This window comes from Calonectris borealis, chromosome 3 (assembly GCF_964195595.1).
Source record: "Calonectris borealis chromosome 3, bCalBor7.hap1.2, whole genome shotgun sequence".
In the NCBI taxonomy this organism is placed as follows: Eukaryota; Metazoa; Chordata; class Aves; order Procellariiformes; family Procellariidae; genus Calonectris; species Calonectris borealis.
This window is the reverse complement of record NC_134314.1, coordinates 104820368-104841564: the sequence shown is the minus strand read 5'-3', so window position 1 is coordinate 104841564 and position 21197 is coordinate 104820368. Positions and strand designations below refer to the sequence as shown.

Genomic DNA, 21197 nt, shown 5'->3' with positions numbered 1-21197 from the left:
AAAACCAATTACACTGAAAATAAGTTTTCCCTTCTGTTCAGACTAACCTGAGTTATCGACAGGGAAACCTGCCAGCCTTTTGGGTTGATGATGTCTTGATAGCTATCCTGGCAATTAAAATGTCCAGTTGTCCTGCAGGTATGCAATGTTGAGCTCCTTTGACAAAAGGTGTAAGAGTGTGACACAGAGATCCTGTGCTGATCCTTTGGCCTGATTGGATAAATTTTATTCGCCAGAGCACCATAGTGTTATGTGGACGTGTTACCTTGCAGGAGGGTGGGTCAGCAAAGACCCAGAACTATTTTTCCTCTTGTTACTCTTCTGAACATCACCAGTTGTCTTGGCCCACTACAGAGAAAGGCTAAGAAGGAATAATTGAATAATAGCATCTTTTTATATGAGACTGTGCTCTGTTTCATTAATATACATCATAGCTTAAGTGATCGGTGTACTTTACTGATGTTATAAAAATGATATGCTGTAGTTATTGTGGGACAATGAGAGCATTGTAAATGAACAATTTTCTGTCTAGTGTAGTTCATCTCCAGCAAGGTGTTATCCAGTTTCTAGATGCTGTTTTTTTCAGTCAAAATGAGGTCAATTTTTTTAGAAACTTCAGATGTTTGCATATTGCAATAACAACAGCATGTGTTTTATCAATGAACTCAGGGAAATTTTTGATGTCTCCTCTTCCTAATTATTTGAGGTGTTCTTTCCTTGCATAGCAGTCACAGTAGAGTCAATTGGCATTAAAAATAAAGTCACCTAGAAAAACTATTTTGCCTTCAAGGCTGGGATCGCAAGTACTGTGGCAGTGCTTAGCAGCGTTCACCCTACCCATTTAAGCAATGATTAATAAATCTATAATACCCTGAGCTGTCAATCTTTTAGTTTTCAGAAGCACAAAATCCATTATAGAAATGCTATAATATATGAAAAAGATTAAAATCTTAAATTAAAGTTTTCCCCTTACTGCCTGAAAGGATTTAGAATCCAGCAGAAGGCAGGTGAATTCGAATGGCATATAATCTACAGTTGGTTTTATTGGAAAGTGACTCAAGATGTATTATAGTTTTGATAATAAATATAATTTAATGTACAAAATATTCAGCAACATTATGAATAGATTTAAAACATAAGAATATACTGGAATAGCGTAGGCTTGTTAAGAGTGGGGTGTTTCCCAGAAAAGCTTTTTCCTTGTTGTTCTAGACCTTTTCTTTTCTAGCTGCTCAAATTCCTGTTACTCACAGTAGGTTACAAGCCTGCAAGGAGAATCAGGCTCTGTGTAGCACATTTGGTTATGTTGCAATTAAGATTGTGCGTACAAAGGTTTATGTATTCCTGAAACCACACGATCAGAGGGGTGAGGAGGAGGCTGGATGTTATGGCTCTGTAGAGGAAGCAGGGCTGATGTATTCACACAGCTGTAGGAATTCTCCTCAGTCAGGGGAAGGCACATGTCCTTCTTCCCAGGTACTGGGATGCACCTCGAACACTTACCTCATTTTTGTGGATATTTGGTGACTCAGTCCCTTCCTCTCTGCCTTCTTGTTGTGGGGCCAATTATTTAAGTTTTTAAGTAAGAATAAGGGATTGTTTTTCATACAGTGCCCCTGTTGGGTAGACAGGAAAGCAAAACTTGCTGTTCCTTTTATTATAGCGCCTCAGGGCCACTAGCTGATCTTACAGGAATGGGGAGTACTAACAGCAGAGAAATGTTACTAAATGTTACTAATACTACTAAAAGAAACCCTGTATACAGAAGCATAGGTATATGCAGAAGCTACGAAATTAATTGTTGACCCTTCATAATCCTGCTTCATGCTCATTCTGAGACCTCTGTGCTCCTAGTTTTTTTTTCCAAGAGGAAGACTGCAGGGGATGCAGGTGGAGGTTTATTTTGGAGATTCTGATCTTCTGGAATGGCATACATCCTATTAACAGGTCCTATGCGAGCAGACATCTGGGGCCACATCCCCAGCTTGGGACGATTAGCCTAAAGAGTCTACAACTTTTTATCCTTATTTGTGTCATTGTGCATGGAGTAACTTCTTTTTTTCTGGTCTATTTTTTTTTGTGTATGAATCCTTGTTTCACAATAGGCTATATTGAGCTAATATAGGTTTCCCTTATAAATCCAGAATGCAGCGTTTATTATAAGGATTGTCAGGCTTGGCAGTCACTCTTGGACGAGACAGTTATTTTAATTGGTATAGTCTCCATGAAACCAAGTTTTGATGAAAGGGTAGTTGGTCATAGTGTCTTCCTGTCTGTGGATATCAGGGATGCTTTGGCATTCTATCTTCTTATCCGCTGTAATAAATTTGGATCAAATAATCACCCTCAGGATTAATTATGGGCATCATATTACACAGACTTTCCTTTTGGATGGCTTTAATTATAATGTTTCAACATCTGTAATGTATCTAAAACTTATGACTTTATAGATTTGTAGCATTTCAAAACTCCTGACTTAGCTAAATAGCAAGGTGGCCGGGTAGTGGTTAAAGTGATAGATTCAGAAAAAATATTTGACACACCTCACTCACTATGGAAAATAGGACTTTATTTTCTGAAATAGGTATCCCATTATCTTGTGTTGCATTGCCTCAGTGCACAGACCTCAAAGGTACGGTACATTTCACTGATACGCTACAGAAGGATATGTTACAATTATTATGGAACAACTATTAGTGCCATGGATAGAAGCAGAAAAGCTGAATGGAAAAAAAACCCCACCACATAATTCTCCCAAGGCATATCCATAAATGTTATTGATAGGTAGGCGGGTAGGCATCCTGCATTTCAACTCATTGACAACCCCACTGGCCCTCACTGGGGGCCTAATTCTTTTAGATATCTTCAGTTGCTGCTGGTGATACCATGAAAGTTCATGCTCAAAAGAGAACCCTGTCCTCTGCTCCTAGGTTACTTGGTTCATATGTAAATGATCATCTGGATTAAAAGGTCTTGTTTCACCATTTCTTTCCTCTTCTACTTCATCCACCTCTGGATTTGCTTATCAATTAGAATGAAAGTGGTGTAACATGTCTGGATTCCTACTTTATTCTTCTTGGGATCAAATTTGGTGTTGAATGACATTTATTTGTCTCTTAGCTTTGTCTCTTAGTTTCCGCAGCTAACCTGGTTTCTTCTTTATTGGTGGCCTAACAAATTGTTTTGACTTTTGCTAAGCCAATGTTACATTTCCTCATTTTTGTTTTCTCATGTAGATTATTGTTTGCTACACATCACTGTAGGACAAGCTTTTCAAGCTCAATGTCCAAAGTTCTGCATCTTGAAAACAGTCAGCATCTCCAGCTGTTACTGTCTTCAGAGTCTTGTTGGGAATACTTGATACAACCAGAATGAGATATCTGGATATTTGAAGCTCAATGTAAATACTTAATCTCAGGAAGCCAAAGAGGTTGTCTAATTCCGTGAGGTTAAATATTAAAATATAACTTTACTCTTACTTGTTTTTAAATAAAAGATGTGACATTCTTATTTTAGTATTTGTTTACTATAAGTGAAACAGTTCAACTATTTTGCTTTAATTGTGATTGGGTTTCACATCATATTAAACAATTTTTCAGCAATTGACTTCAAACAGATTTTTAGTGACCAGTCTGTAAAACAGACTGTGGGTTTTTTCCCCCAATTCTAAGGATCTTGCACTGCAAATTCTATTTTTGAACTACCCTAGTTTTGAAGTGCACAGAGCCGTCAAACCTAATTTGCAGAGTTTTGCACAGAATTGTCAGTTAAATGTTATCCATATATGCCCACAAAAAACCAAGGTTTAGTTTGATTGACTTGTCCCGTTGCAAAATGTGCACCTGCTGTGAAATGAAGTCGCAGAGAAAAAAAGTGGAATAATTTAACTTTTTTATTTGTAAAGATAATCAGGGTTTTTCTGATTACATCTTAACTTCATAAATGTTAAATAACCTATCAGCATCTAGTTGTTGTAAATTATGAAAAAGAGTATTGCTGGGAATATTAACCAACTAAATCCTTGTTCTTTAGTGAACATGAAAATGTGTTATGGCAGGTTGTCATTGTGCTCATGGTAACTTTGACACCAAATAACAAAACTGCCATTTGCACTTAGAGTAAATTGGTTCACTTGTGCTTTTACGGTTCCTTTTATTCTGACATAAATTTATGAACTCTGGAACTAACCAAGTCGTGTGGTTTCCCAGCTGAGTTTAACAAATATGCCCATTTTGTTTCCTTCAGTCATCAGAGCACGCAAGGTAGTAGTTTCAGACTGGCTGCAGATGCTGAAGGCTATTCTGGAAGAAAGGGTTTTTTTACAAGTTTCTGTGTTGTATGAGTATATATTTTTTATTTTTCAGATTATAAAGTGATCCTTTGATCTTAGCATCTGATGAATTTCATCAAAGTGTAGAAGCATTTCCATTGGATATTGGATTTTTTCAGGATGCTTACTTGGTTTTATTTACAATTTCATGTTCACTTCTTGAGAATATTTTTTCTCCTGAGCATATTTATTATTGGTATCATTCCTAATATATTGCAACATTTAGCAGAATTTTAAGATTTTGGGTTTTGGTTGTTTGGGGTTTTTTAGCATTTCTGCTAAAATATATGGACTGAATGTTGGACATGGATAGGTCAATTATTTTGAAATAAGTGTGCTTTGCTGCATATTGATGGCTGGATTCAGCTGTCCTTGTTTGTATTTAATCTTCCTTGGGAAATCAAGCATTCTGAATAGTTCCAATTTCAAAGGTTTGTGGTGAATTTTGCCCAGAATAAATGCACTGATCAGATGCACAAGAGTGAATTATGCGTCACTTTCATAAGATAGCGGGGTTTTCTGGCTGAAATATCTGGTCTGTTGTCAGGACTGGAGAAGAAGGGGACCTCAACTGCAAGATTAAAAAAAGACTTCTATTTGATGTGCCGTCTACAATTTCAAGCGCTCACTTTCGGATCTTCTGTTGTGTCCTTTACAGGCACTCCAATTATAGGGAGGGGGAAAAAAAAAAAAAGAAAAAGGTAGTTCAGCTGTAATAATATATCTTTAATTACTGGTATAATTATACAATGCACACTCAAGCACACTCTTCCGGAGCATTTCATCTTCCATATATCACAGACAAAAAAATAATTTTCTGTGTTGCAGATCACTTCAAGATCACTTCTCAGAGGTTTACTCTGTAACTTCCTGCACGACTTTAAAAGTTGTGTTTCTATTGTTCCATTCTTAATGATTAGATCTTGGTGTTTTCCTTGAAACTTTTACACTGAGAAAGGAAAATTTTACAGTGGGATTTTTGCACTTTCTGTCATCTTCTCCCTTCATCTCTTCCAATGACTAATATTAGCATCTTCCTGTAAGCTGAGTAGTTGAGTAAGATTGAAGTCATGCCTCCACTTCAGGGGTATTTTTTCAGCTCTTTCATGTAACGGCATTTGCTTTGTTTAGCATCTAGTAAGGCAGCAGCATCTTATTTCTTTGGGATTTTTATGTCCTCTTTTTCTTCTGAGAATTGCAAAAACTTGGTATTTCAAAGATTTTTCTGATCTTCCAAAGGACATCAGTTGTTTATTGTACCACAAAGAAACTTGAAATCTCTCTGATTTCTTGTAAACGTTTTTTTTAGTTAATGTGCATATTCACATACATACTTAGCTAAAAAAATCCATCTGAAAACATGCACAACAGTGGAAAAAAGTGCTCTTTGTAGCTTCAGGGTAATAGTATCAATGTAGATACTTTATCAGGAAAGGACTAAAACCACAATTAGGAGAAAGAATGGAGTTGTTTTCCAAAGTTACAAATGGAAAGATTCTCAAGATCTGGACAAGTCTCAGAACTGCTCATAGGCATCTGGTTCTTGGTGCAATCACAAAGATATCTCTGTGACATCTAAATTAGGTGGTGTGTTGAAAGAGGGATATGCTCTTACTAATCAGATACATCTTGCCTCATTCAGAAAGGTGCCTTGTCTACTTTGTACTTTATTCTTTCTTAAGGCTGTACCTTACGTGACTGCAGAATGAAGGAAACACATTTAACAGACGCTCTTTGTTCTTGGTTTTATGAAATTACTGCTGTCTGCATAGAACAGCCTATAGTGGACAAAAAATAAAAAGGCTACAGCCCATTTCCTAATTACAAAACAAAGCCAAAAAAACCCCAAACCCTTGAGAAGTCACGTGGGAGGAAACAATAGAAGATCCAGGAACCTTTGCCGATCATTCTGAGGGGATGGCATATGGCTTAGCTTGTTCTCATGGAGAAACTGATTTTTTCAGCTTCTCAACAGAACTGGAAAATTAGGAGTTGACAGCATGGGAAGAGGAATAGATGGGGAAAATGTTTGAATTAAAACAAAATAGTAAAAATTGAGGGTTTTTTTTCTTCAACAAAAACTAAACAGTTTGGTTTTATATCAGTTGAAATTATATGTTTCTTGGTTCAAGCTACTATATTGTACTTTACTGGTAAAGCAGGCTAAGAACCTACACTCAGCTACTGCTGCTGGGCTAAAAAGGGATAATTTGCTGAATGGTGGCAATTCACTTTTTTGATCATATGACTCTATATTCAAACAGCAGTGCTTAGTAGCTGTTACTCCTCTAAAATAAAGAAATAAAAGCTGCCTGGTTCCCAGTCATAAGGTCACTCTTCCCAGAAGTAGCAATTGCAACACAGGCATTGACTGAATAGAATTTTGATTTTCAGCTAAGAACTGTAATGTCTGTCTTCCAGTTGTGATCTGCAGACGGATCTGTTTCAGTTTGTATTTAAATGGTTGTAGTTTCCAAAAGAGGCAGTACGTAAAACCTCCAGAGGGGGCTTACATTTAAAATTGCATATGATGAATGCCTCTTTGAAGTTTTCCTGCACTGTTGTTAGTATTTCAGATAATCACTGGTTCTTCTGTTTCACAACAGGGATATTCATTGTCAATGTGCCTTTGGAATACAACATCTTACTAAATGCGAGCAGTCCCGCTCTACTGATGAAGCCAGTAGGACATGCACATTTTGTTTTTGTTGATGGCCTAGATCCTTACACCCTGTATGAGATAAGAATACAAGCATGCCAGAATGGTAAGATGATTTTAAAGGACTAACCTCTGTGACTGGAAGGGAATGGAGATTTTCCAGATAGATTCAACTCAACAAAACAGATAAAATCTTATTTCTACATTGGAGTCAAATGTTTACCTAGTAAAAAGAAAGCCTAGCACTGAATGAAGCATTAAATATTTCTCCATGTTATATCATGAATATTTTAAATGGAGATTTAAAAAATGTGTTTTAGGTAATATGTGCCATTTTATTAAAAGCTCTTCACAAATAGCTTAACAATTTTTGAAAATGTGCATACAGAACAAAGTCAGTTCTGTAACTGTTCACCAACAAGAAGTGGTAATCATAAAGACAGGAGAGAAGAGCCCAAATATTACAAAATTCCTTGACTTCAATGGAAATTTTCAAAATTCTATTGAAATAAGTCTTTCTAAAATGACACTCTGGAAACAATTCTCTGCTCACCTGCACTGGTGAAAATCAGGAGTGGAGTTGCGGTAATTTAAATGAGTATTTAATAATGAAATGAGGTGAAATGAGGCACCATTTCATCAGAAGCTTGTTTACTTGACATTCATTTGCTTTTGCTGTATTTTTTTGTTGAGGTAGAAGCCCACATTACTAACCAAACTACTGATTTTGTAGGTGGGTGTGGAGTGGGTGGTCAAACATATTCAAGAACTGCTGAAGCACCTCCTAGAGAATTGAGCCCACCTGTCGTTAAAGCAATGGGATCTGCACTCATAGAAGTGAAATGGGCACCACCTAAGAAGCCAAATGGCATCATTACTAACTACTTTATTCACAGGTAAATACTTTTATCACCTCAGATTCTTAGTTGTATTGAACTGTCCATTTCTTTATTCCTTGATATGCTGGGAGGTGAAAAAAAGTGCAGAAGTATATGGTAAAATACATATTACCTTTCAAATGCTAAGGTAAGATGCTGATCTATGGATGGACAAGTTGAGAATACGAGCTGAGACAAGAATCATCTTCCTGATCTACAAATGACAAAAAGCGGGTGAAAATATATTTTTAAAAATTCAAAGGGACAGACAAAAATTGTAAGATAGATACTCTCACTGTGTTTACCCTGATCATGAGGTACGTTCTTCAATCCTCTCTGATAGACAACTGAGAATTTTGGAGTGGAAACAGGAGTAATTCACCATTCCTGAGACTTTTAAAAGCTAAAAAAGGTATCTAGGTTCCTAACACAGATCAATTTTCCAAGACAAATTATGTTCCTGTTTCTAAGTAAGTAATCTGGAGTGTGATTAAAGTGCATCTATTTATGTTCCTTGGTGTTTGTATTCAGGTGCCCTGTCTAGGTGGTTGACTGACACATCCTCACTCCCTATGAGAAGCTTCATAAGCTGTGTGTGAGGATTTTTCTGTATAGATAGCTATGTTTAGGGAAGTATCAAAGTAGCAGAGCACTGACGTCTGCTGTACCCATTGACCCTTTTTTAAAAGCTCTCTGAAAGGACCTTCTTGAATAGCTTCAGAAAGTCAGAGAATATAAAACTCAAGCCATGTATTGGAGAGGAATTTAAACTCTGAAGTTCCTGGTTTTCCCAACTCTAAATATGCGTGGCAAACACATGCTGGGCTGAACCTAGCCTCCCACAAAGAGTTTGGGACATTTTATTATATTAGAGCTGTGACTTAGAAGACAGGGAATCGAATTATCTTTTGGAGTCAGGAGTGATAATTAATATAAATTCACTTTTGCCTTAAACACATTAGTAGTCTCTAAAAATTCCTGCTGTCTTGAAATATCCTTTTGTTTGCTTTTTTTTAATTGTCTGTTCAAAAACCCCAAGTCCCTCCCCTGTATAAAGAGGAATAAAGTGTATGTTGTAGCCCAAGACATGTCTTCACTCTGTTGGTTTTGTAAATAAAGCTGATGATTACCGCTGCTATTCCATGGCAGCCATAGAAAGGGAAAACAGGAAATATAATGCAGAAAGCCTGCTTCAGTGAAAAATACTGTAAATTGAATTTGACAGCATTTGATGGCATTTGATTATTCTAGTCACAGCCAAACAATGATATAAAGAGTAATATGAAACAGAATGTGTTACTGCCTAGCAGACTCAAAAGCAATAAACCTTCCTCCAATGTGACACAATCACTTCACAATCATAATTGTAGCCTGTTTGATACCTCTGAGTACAGCAGAAGGGCACTGACTGACATAGATACATTTTGTTTTTTATTTAAAGTGAAATGAAAATGGCGCACTGGGGCTCCAGATACAATCGTTATATTCACCTACATAGGCATGAATCACTTGGCAGTTATTTCAGCTGAAGTTTAAATGTGCTTAGACAACAACAATATCAAATCTTTCTCAGATAGCTGCGAAAAATCAGAAATGGGATGTAAGCACATAGTTCTTTTTCATTTTGTAGCCACACATAGCCTTACATTGTTATAGGAGCAAGACTGCAGTATTTCTATGGGAGGTTATGGCATGTAATTTCTTCTTCATCATGTGCCTCTTCCTTACTGCATCACCACCAAAATAAATTCATTTAACTCAAAACTGCAATGCTTGGGGAGCTAGTGTGTGTGCAGGTCTTTGCATTAAAATGGCAGGACTCATGCTTTCCTCTAGAATCATAAAAGCACTTGCAAGTTTGCAGCCATTTTGTTAGAAACCAAAAAATTAAATGTTAATTTATGATAAAAGAGATGGTGACATTTTATTTTTGATTCACATAGCGGTTTTAAACACAGATCTGAGGCTTTTAAACTTTTCTAGCAGGGACTACAACTTAGAAGAGGCTGTGAATGAGAAAAGATCTGGTTCATGAGACAATCACCCAATCTACTTCTCTTCCCATTCATCATTACATAACATCCCTGTGACAACCACAGAAATTGCTAGTCTGGAAAAATAATATTATGGAAATAAGTGATGTATTTCTTGCTGTATTTTAATAAGATATAGGTCACATCAGCTAATGGAACTGCTCTCTGTTGACCACCAGCATGCACTGTGTAAGATGCACAAAATTACTCTTAAAGAAATATGGCCTGTAAAATTATAAGTATTTTGGTTCATATCTTGCTGAAGGAAGTGTCTGAATTTCTGTCAAAGTGTCTATGTTGTATTCAGTAAGATTATATTATTTAGATGTATATGTGAAATTGTAATATAGCTCTCATTAGCTGAGCAATCCTGATGGTGAAAATGTAGGCAGAAAAACCAGGAGGGAATTTAAGACAGAGGACATGTCTCAGTGGCTGTTGACTGTTGTGACTTGCGGTGTAGAGGCTTTAAACTGACACTTTATGATTAATTCATTGCTTACCCTTATACTCTTAACCATGAACTGCACCAAATACAGCTTCCAAGGCACATATATTAGTAGATGGTTTAATATAAGAATTGTTATGGATGGATATGTCATTGAGTAGAAGAACTCCTGAAAGGTTTTATTTATACCTGTAATTGATATAATACCTAATCTAAACTAGCATATTGCATGCAATAATCTCAAATTCCTGTTGTTCACTTTTTGACATCAAAACTTGTAAAAAAAAAAAAAAGAAAAGAAAAATATACAAACTACATTAGTATAGATTTGTTGAATCCAAATGGTAAGTGAGGCTGCTTTGTTTAATTGGATATGAAACGGTAGAGGGGGAGCTTTGTTGATATTGTGTTATTCCCCCACATTTGACAGTGTGTTTCCTCAATCGTTTTAATTTTACCCCAGAACTTCTCAGTGTTTCTAGAAATAACTCACTACCACTCTGGTAAGGAAAACAGCAGGCACTGCTAAAACACGTACTTTTGTTGCATGGTGAAAGGTAAACATGTGAAGAGTAATTCTGGGTTGACCTGCAAGACCTCAGGGATTCACTGAGTCTCCTTCCACATAAGAAAGCTGAGGGGTGCGTGTTGCAGTTAGTGTTGCTGCAGTCCTCTGCATACAGCTCTATAGTTATCTGTCACAAAGAAGATTATATTCTCCTCTCTATGTCATCTGGCTCAGATTGGCAGTGGGGCAGGGAGAATTTGCCCTTATAAAAATGACTGTATCTGAGCATCTTTAAAATGAATGTAAGCAGCAAATCAGACTATGCAGATTAAGAGACAGCTTCCAGCTCTTGGAAATGTTATTCTCCTTTGCAGCTCATTGTACATAAGAAACACTTCCAGTTAAATGAGCAGTTGAATCTTAAATCTTAAGACGATTGAAATGATTACAGACTGTTCAACCACTTCTGTTCAAAGTTTATTCATACATGAAGATATTCTGGTTTTTAGCACTACAGATGGAACCATTTACCTAACCATAAGTTTCATTCATTAAATATTCAGCAGTAATAAGATATAAATACTTAACCAGACTACATTGTACAGCTTTGCTTGTGGGTGAGCTTACAGTTGGTGGCATATTTGATCTTTCAGTGTGAAAAAAACTGTTTATCACAGAGTTTCAAAAATTTATAAAACATAAATTTGTTTATTCATTTAAGTGCCATATTGCTTGGTCAGACAAGACTTATTAGATGTGACTTTATTGCACTAAAATATACTCTCTTTTCACTTATCTACAGAGATTTTTTTAGGTATGTTTTTGAGTACACGGAAACGCCTGTATTTTTAGGCACAGGAGAAAGACATAGCAGTGATTCACCTTTCAGAATTATGTGACTTTAAGTCAGTAAACAGCATCTAGGGGAGAGTTCTGCATAAGGCTTAATTTGCCATTACAATAGAGCATGGGGAAGTGTATTAAAAATAGCTGATGAAATTTTGGGATCAATGGGAAATTTTGTACCCTGACTCTTCCAGACATTTGGTTGCAAGAGAAAGAATTGCTAGGGAATTTTTCCTACCTGTTCTACCTGCCATTCTTCATCCAGTTCTGCCAACCAGTTCTCAGTATCAACACATCTTATAATTTGCCTATTGCACTACACTAGAGACATTGTACCTTAAAACTCTTCTTTTTTTAAAATCACGCTTTAACCCTTTTAAACTAAATAGTGTCCATATAGCCTGCGTATCCTAGAGTTTAGCAAAAATTCTTTAGCTTCGTCTAAGAAAATAATGTATTCATGCATGCCTTATATATGCATATACACAAAGGATAAATAAACAGCTGTGTACATACATGTATTCATTATATTCTTCATATTTGCATGTAAATACCTGGGTATATATTATTACAAGCAGTTAAGATTATCAGTTTTAAAAAATTGTTGCATTTTGTATTTTTAAAGTAATTCCTGGGGTTGATCTAACAAAATAAAATCTGACAGAATTTGTGAAATACAGATTTTCTCTTGCCAAAGAAATGTTCTTCAGCTTCTGTGTGTGTGTAGTGATGATGACACCCAGTAGTCAGACAAACCAATTTTACTTCTGCAAATTTGCCCTACTTGCAATAAAAGTGGCAGATAATGTAATTTGGTTTTTGTTGTTGGCATGGAGGGTGAAAGTGCTTTTACATTCTGCAAAGGCCAAGGTTCCTGTGACGAGTAGAGGAAATACTTAAATTCATGTGCAGTACAGCACAACCGTCATCGCGATTTATCACAGTGTTTAAATGTAACCAACTTAATTTCACACAAACATTTTTATGCCAAGTGAAAGAATTGATTTGATAACTCTGTTTTGAACATGAGTGCTTGCCTTACTACAGCTGTTGTAAATTATATACTGGAAGGGACCACATTAGAAAGGGGCTGAGGATCATCTGTTGTCTCTTCTGATACTCAGAATATTACCAGGTCCAACACAAGCAGATCTGTAGTAGGAATGCTATATATAAATATATACGTGTATATATATATATGTGTGTGTGTGTGTGTACATACAGTTATAGATACATAGGTACAAAAATAAAAACCCATTGTGCCAAAAGCCTATACAGTGAATTGTCTTCATATATCTTAAGCTTGCATTTTTAAACAAAAACAACATTGGAAAAAATATGTAGTTTATTACAGAAAGCACTACTTGTGATATTTTAATGAGTTTTTGTGGTGGAGCTGCAAATTCTGCTAAGTTTATGCACACGGGATTACTTATTCCATTTGCAAGAACAAATAGGATATTTATTGTGAGCAAACCAGAATTTAAAAGTGCATGGCTTTGGTTTGAGGGCATAATAGAATATTTATCCCTTGTTCACTAGGTAACATTTTTCTCAAGTAAATTGGTCATATGTTTTCCATAAATGAGGGATCCTGAGGTGAGTACCTCCATAAATAGTTTGATTTTCAGAAATGTTGAAAACTTGCACCAATATTGCAATTCAAGTCGTTACTTAGCAACTACATATGGATTTAAAATTTCACATTCTCAATTCTGAAAGTCTGATATCTGATGTGTTCTATCCTAAAAAGACAATATGCTGTTGTATTGCTACTCTGTTACTACGAACTGTGACAGCACACTTGTTTGACATGTTTTGTAGTATTCTTCTAGTTAAAGGAGAATAATTAAATGATTGCCTCAAAAATCTCTTCTTCACTACTCGGCACCTAACACAAGTTCAGGTAAATGTTTTTAAGATGCAAAGATAGATAGGCAGTTTCTCGTGTGTGTATAATGTATAGAAATAAGTTCTGTACTTTTCTGAAGTACAGGTTGAATTTAGAACTTCAGGATCTACTACCATGGGACTGTTAAAGTTATTTTCAATTTTGAACACGTTGCCTTTGATTTAATTTCAGACGTCCTGTGGGCAGTCAAGAAGAGCTGCTTTTGTTCATCTGGGCTGAAGGAGCTTTGGAATTTATTGATGCGTCTGATGCTCTACAGCCTTTTACTCTCTACGAATATCGTGTCAGAGCTCAAAATGCTGTGGGGTCAGTGGACAGCCTGTGGGCTTCAACCCAAACTCTGGAGGCTTCCCCACGGGGCATGGGAGCCCCTTGGGCACAAGCAACAAGTGCATACTCAGTGCAGTTGAACTGGACCCAGCCTGTCTCTCCCAATGGTGTTATATCTCTGTATCGAGTAGTCTATCAAGAAAAACGCAGCGATCCAACATTTAGCATCCCAGCTGTTACAGCACTAACTGTAATGGTAAGAACCGGATCACAAAACCAGTTTTAAGTTGTTTTTACTCTGCTTTAATCTCTCATTTAACATTAAAAAGTGGGGTTTCCAATTGCCAGTAGTTTTGTGGGTTTAAATTTTAAACATTTCATATTAATATCTAATTCCTGGTAAAGGCAAGTAGATTACTTGAAAGCATAGATGAGTCATGTCTGGAGGAATTAAGCACATGCATCTAACTTTGTCAGCCTCACTCTAAAAATACTGTCCTGAGCTTTTTGTCTGACTGTTGAAATAGTTTCACAGGATCTGCACAGAGAACAACAAAATCAGTCCTCCTTGTATATAATTCTAGTTTTGTAATTCAGTTGGAATCACAAAGTGAATGAATTAATTAGTAATTACACAGTTCATATATGCAACACATTTGCATGTTCCCCTCATAATTCATCAGTAATAAAAACAGATCTACTTTTACTTTCATTACACGTACTTATATTAGAATGTTCCTTTGCACTGCTAACATGTCTGTCCCTTCAAGGGACTTTCCAAATATGAATGTCTGTAAATACTACGTTTCTATTCAGTATGTGGAGGGTTAGACTCAGGAAAGGGCAGGTTGTTTTGTGAACTGACTAATAAAGTTATGTAAATCAGTGACAGAAGTGTTTATGGTTTATGCAGTTACCACTGCTCCTCCCACCTATATATGACATTCTAGTCTTTCTATAGAAAGACAGCTTATAGATAGTTGAACTGAACTGCTGTATATTAGGATAGCTGCTGTACTTGGCTGTCTCCTGAAAATAAGTTTCAGAGAATGTTTAAGGAGGTTGTAATAAAGTTGGGTTTCCTCAGCAGTGCCACCTCAATTTCATAAACCTAGAATTTTCCCTAAGTGATATTCATAGGCCATGTTTATATTGAAAAACACCAGAAATCCCCTAAATTCTTAATTATCCCAGTTATAAAGTATCTGTTTCACATTTAGGTAGGATCCTAAAGAGCTTTCTCTCGAATACCCAATAGTAACCTTTAAGTAACTCCCTTAGACAAATCTTAACATGACAAGGTGGGTGAATTTTCCAGCTCAGTAATCTTACATACTCTTGTGATCATATGGTTCCAAAGCAGTTTTGTGTCTAGCTTCCTGGAAGCCTAAATGGATTAAGTTTGTAATACATCTTTTTCTGAAAAAGAAAACGGGTCCTGAACTGAATGATAGGAATATATACTTTTGGCTTCTGAAATAGTTGCATTCGCATTGTACAGTATGTTAGGTTTTAAAAAGTAGATTGGGATTTTAAAGTTATTGAACTTCAATAGGATTTTGGTACTTAGCTCCCTTAACTTGTTTTAAAAAAAATAATCACAATCATAATTGTGATGGGACACGTAAGATTTCAAAACCAGTGAAATGACAAGGCTTCTCCTAATACTCTGCTTCAGCAGCATGCAATGTGTTGCTGAGAATCGGAATTGACCTGGCCGGTCATGCATTGCAATGTCTTCTAAGCATGCCAACAACAACAGAAAATGTCCAAGATGGTTGTATTGTGGGTAATAAAACCTACCAAAATGGCCTTTTAAATAATGTTGCCACAGTGTGTTTCTTTAACAGCATCACTTAAAAGCCTTTTAAATTAACAAGCTATTATTTCCTGAATTAGTATTTTCCTGGCTCCAAAATCCTTTATTTTCCCCAAACACTATCCTGAATCAAAATGACATTCTGGCAGCATATGTATAGCTGTTCTACTAGTGTTGCAGCGAAGCTGACTTGCATGTTTTTTCTATTGTCCTTTGTCGTGAACATTTATCGATTATTATTTTTGCTACCCGTTTTTATTTTTAAATATTATACTACCCTTTGGGAAGAAATCTTTCTGCACAGTTCTTCCATCAGTTGCACTCACTTTAAACTGTTGCAACTACATTAACTCAGTAGAGTTGTTGCTGATTTATACCAAGGAGCTGAGATCTGAATCCTACCTCTTCTGAATATAGCAGAACAGCTAAAGCTTTGAATCAAAGTTATTGACATAAAGTGCACAGAGTCCTGTTATCAAAGAGATCTTCAGGAGGTCAGGTCAATTATCCCAGCAGGAAAAAACCTGAACACCAACTTTCAAAGTTATAACCCCTTAAAAATAGAATTTTATCATGAAATTGCTGATATACCCTTACCTGTAGCTTTGTGAATGAGACACTTTAATTAAAATGTAATTTTATTGAAGGAACTCGCATTCCAATGATTAAACTTCTACCCCTTTAAAATACAGCTTTCAGGGGTACTAGGCTAAATCATTTAATCTCCTAAAGCATCTCTATTGGAGCTCCCTCGTGGGATATGCCATTAGTCATTCTCTCACACAAGCTTCCATGTTACAAGCAGGACTTAAAGTATTAGGCAAGCAATGAGTTCGGTCCTTTATTTAATCTGTTATACTCCATTCTTATCCCATTAGATTGTTCCAGAAAAAAAGCAGTGTTAGAATCACGGTAGCCAATACAACCCTTGCTCTTGTCGGTTGCACCCTGGTTGCCTGCCACAGGACATAAAGCTTGACCAAAACCTAAAGTAGAAATACAATCCTTGTGACACTGCAGGATACAAATTAAGCTTTCGCTAATATCCCTGCAGACTGTTCTAATTTGACAGCTTCGCTTCCGTCCATTTCCAGAGCCAGACGAGAAGCATCTTCTGGGTTTTCGAAACATTTGACACACTTATCCACTCTACCTTCCCAAAATGCAGCTATTCACTCCCCAGTTAAGGTGCATTAATCTGTATTTGAATTAATGTGTCAAAGGTATGGCTATCACGTAACTTAAGGTTATCGCTGACCCCTTGAAATTTTACGCTGCCTATGGAGATAAAAACGAGAACTCAGTTCTGAGAACAAAAGCTGCTGCCACTCAAATGAAAGGAGGATCTTCCTGCACCGTTAGAAGCAAGTGAAGTACAGATGAGCTTGTTAAAGCTGCTTCGCAGTTAAAGAGCAGTGTCACCCATTTCCCTAGCTTGTTTGGCCAGGAGTGTAGTGACAGATGTTAGGTGACAGCAAGTTAAACTGACATTTTGGTTTATTTGCAGAGCAAAGTCAAGTCAAGACCGGTTACAGCAGTACAAGTGTCTCCCACAATGTCTTCCCAGTTCATTTTAACCTTCTAAAGCAAGAATGATATTTAGTGTCCTATTGACAGTATTAACATGAGATAGATGTGTTTATAGAGGAATGGATTGACAGTAAGTTCACATTTACAGAAATCTGCATAAAGTGACTAGATTGTCAAAGAAAGCTTCTCACTCTTGTGAACTTAGGGCTTAAACTTGTGAACATAGGACCCAGAGCTGATTTCATTATAAAGCCAGTACCTGCCAAAAGGCATCAAAGCATCACAGCTCTTTAACTGTTGTATTCCAAACGTTGCTGTGAGGTAAAACTGTGGGTAAGTTTGGACTTTTCATTGGTAGATGTTTAGTGGGTGTGTAATGCTGTTTCTCCCATGACAATTATATCAAGTATTTGGTTGTTTATCATGAGCAGGAGAATTCAAAGCCAAGAAGATGAGTAAAAAATGTAAGAATACGTAGCTCTTAGAATGTGTTTGGAGAAGGAAAACCATCCAGAAATGAGGGTTATAAAGAAAAATTCTGCCTGCTATGGGCAGTGACCCCTCCATTACTATTACGTAGAATCAAGGTCTCAATGTGTCAAATTTGCCTCAGCAGAGTGTAACTAAAAGTACAATGTGCTTGTTACAGGATGCAAGAGATAGGTGTAAGCATTATTGCTGGGAAATCCTACACCTGTGCCTACCTAGAAGCACAGGTCTACTCACAATGTGTTTTGCAGTATGAGGCTCTCAGGCCAAATTTATCCTACAAGGCGTTTTTGGCATAGCTATGTCAGCTTGGGGTGTAAAAAATTAACATGTCTCTTAGCTGATATCACTGCACCAGCAAAGCCTTTGGTTTGGAGGCAGCTATGCTAACAGTTGAGAACATATGTTGGCTTACCTTACATTATTTGGGGAGATGGTATATAACGACACTGGCCAAGCTCCTCTTGGCAGATGCTTCATCTGTGGTAGGGAAATCTGTAGACATACTGCGGAGTAGCAATAATAACAGAGACTTTGGTAGGAGGATGAGGCTTTGGCTTGCATGATTATGTTGTTATAACCAGACAGTAATTTGTATATCGAATATATAACCAGAGTAAAAATAATAAATAAAGTCTACTTGCTGAAAAACTCCATATAAAATATATTATATCAGAAATAATCTTAAGTGGCCAGTACTGCCATATACACACACCTCCTATGCAGGATTTTCCAGATATCTGGAATCTTGCATCCAGAGTTAGTTCCGTTCTATTATTCGTTACATTCAGAAATACTTAATACATCCGTGTGTGATTCTTCATTTCTGTTTCTTCAAATAGACCAGTGAACATTTGGCAGCATTAGAGATGAGATACCACATAGTTATTAACTTCCTCGTACATAACATTATTCAGTAATGCAGTATGCAGGACTGTACATGACAACTTCCTTATAGAAGAAAGAATGAAGATCATAGCCACAAGAATAAGAAAAAATATGCCAAAGAGAGGGACCGATGAAACTTTTTTATACATGCCTATTTCAGGTGCCTGGGAAATGGACTGCACTCTAAGAAAACAAGGTGAGAGTAAATGGAGGAATCCCTGCACATGCCATAAATTCAGAAGATGTGCTACTTAGCAAAGAATGAAAGCTGTAAACGGCAGTGGAGGGCAAAAGTTAATTAGGCTACTGTGCTGCTGTTAGTGAGTGGAAAGTTGCCACAACCAGAAACAAGATGGCTGCTCAGCGGTGCCCTAATACAGCCAAAAGATCATATCCTTACTCTGCAAGGGCTTATGGGTTAGGGGGAAATCATACACAGATGACTAATTTTTTTATGGTTCACAGCTGATCAAAGTGAAATTCAGCAGCTGTTCAGGACAAGTGACCACTCTAACGGCTGTAATATAACCTGCTAAATAGAGAGGGAATTGCATGAGAGCAAGAGGTTAGCTGTGATTATCGGCAGGTGAGTGCTTTATTGAAGTTGAAAGACCATTAACATTGATGGAGTAATTATTTCAACTTGAAAGTAATTACCTTGATGGGTGATAACTTCTCCAGTGTTCCCAGATTTGATTGGACCAAACAATTGTGAACTCTTGAAGCCTAGAAAAATATTACAACAATACTGCAATGTTTAAATTACTGAAACCACTGTTAGAGTATTTTAATTATGCCTAACAGTGAAAAGATTTTAACTTACAACAACTGGTGACCTCTCATGTATAGAGACATTTGCTTTCTAATTCCAATGAAATGACCCACACCTACTATGTGTGTGCTGTATGTGATAGGTTTGCAAATGAATCATTTGATTTAAATGCAGTTTTTAAGATTCAAAGCCTCGTTAGCACAGTTTCAGGAAGGGCTTGTACTGGAATTGCTGTAATTGTTTTATTTGCCAGGAAATAATGTAAAATGCTTCCCGTGTTTTAATCTCTAGACCTGTTAAGCTTACACAGGATGAATACAGGACAAGTGCTCCTTCACATTGAAGGCTGCTAAAAAAAAAAAGTGTGTGAGGCAATCTGTGTCTCACGGATTCTGTTGTTTCCATGCTGCTGCGGAATATGCTGGATTTGGCACTACAGCTCTGTTTAAATAAGCATTTGGATTGGCACTACGAAGCCCCTCCAGAAACTGATTAAGTGCTTCAGTAAGCCCCACCTATCAGGACAGACATGTAGAATTGCCTAATTAGAGCAGAAAGGATGAAATGGATTGTTGCACAACTTTGATGATTTTGAAGTACAGTGGTAATAGAACTGGATGAGAACGGTGAGAGAGAAAGAGAGAGGCTTCAGCTCTTCTATTTATACCATCCTTGCTGTAACCAAGGCCACTTCAGTGCCTCCTGGATGCTTTCGGCAGCCATAGAAACATAGCTTTAGACCCTGCTGGAGCTCTGCCAAGAATGAAAGAATCCTTGTGAGTTAGGATGCGGGGTAGCAGGGGAAGGTTTATCTGGTGTCTGTGAGGTCTTAATATGTTGTCAGGCAACTGGTGATTTGAATTAGTGAAGGTTACAGCAAAGGAGTTTATTTCATTACATTTTTTCTTGAATATTTTCTCCCTAATTCAGTGTGCAACATGAAGTTAACATAACTTTGCCCTTCGATAAATTTTTGGACCAGAAGTAAAAACACTGATAGGGTTATGTCTGACCATGCCTAATCACACACTCTAGCTTGACTAGACCAGAGTGCCTGGATCAATAGGTAATTTTTTCTACAAATAAATTAGTTACCTCTTTGGAAATAGGTGGAGTATTTTATCCTTGGGTTTCTCCTTGTGCAAGATCCAGTTTTCACCTATTCCATAGGTCTTTTTTTGATGAGTGAAAAACACGTAGAATTAGATCTTTTGAGGGATATTTACAATGTCTGACTTCAGGCATCTAACCTAGTTAGGAGTCTCTATAGACCATGAAACCTCCAGAACATCTAAGACATGGACATTTACCGTCCTTGGGCTGCAGCTGTTCACATGAGACTGCTTCCCTCTGGTGCACCAGCATGCCTCTAGTTCCTCTTGTGTGCCACTACTAGCATGTGTCAGTCAAAAGAAGGTCGTTGATTTTCAGCTGATTAATCAGCTGCTCTTTCCTAACCCACACAATGGGATTATGCAGGTTGACAGATTTAAAAGATGGTACCCTCTAACAGAAAGATGGTGGTGGGCAGCACTCTGGAGGTGGTAACCTTTTCAGTTTGTGCACCTGCAGTCAAGAATAGGTGACCACATGACAAAGCCTAAAGGTAGATGCCTAAAATGAGATTGTATAAATGCTCCGTATGCTGTTTATCTATATATGTTTTTATATATGCTTTGTATTTATGCTTTTCTGTAAGTCTTGCATTTGTGAGAATGAGATTAAACTAATCAGACAGTGTAGAAAAACACCATTGATAGGGTGTTTTCTAATTTGTAAAAACAAAATAAACAAAACAGAAACCCCACAAACCTT

The 21197-nt window shown here is 36.9% G+C and overlaps 1 protein-coding gene across 1 annotated transcript in view; it reads left to right on the top strand.

Annotated features, from left to right (window-relative positions):
- Positions 1-21197, top strand: part of USH2A (usherin) — a 391128-nt gene that overhangs the window by 322107 nt on the left and 47824 nt on the right. Inside the window, exons 60-62 of the mRNA XM_075147080.1 lie at positions 6937-7095; positions 7723-7885; positions 13786-14140. Coding sequence (XP_075003181.1) covers positions 6937-7095; positions 7723-7885; positions 13786-14140 — 677 coding nt within the window. The remainder of the gene's footprint in view (positions 1-6936; positions 7096-7722; positions 7886-13785; positions 14141-21197) is intronic.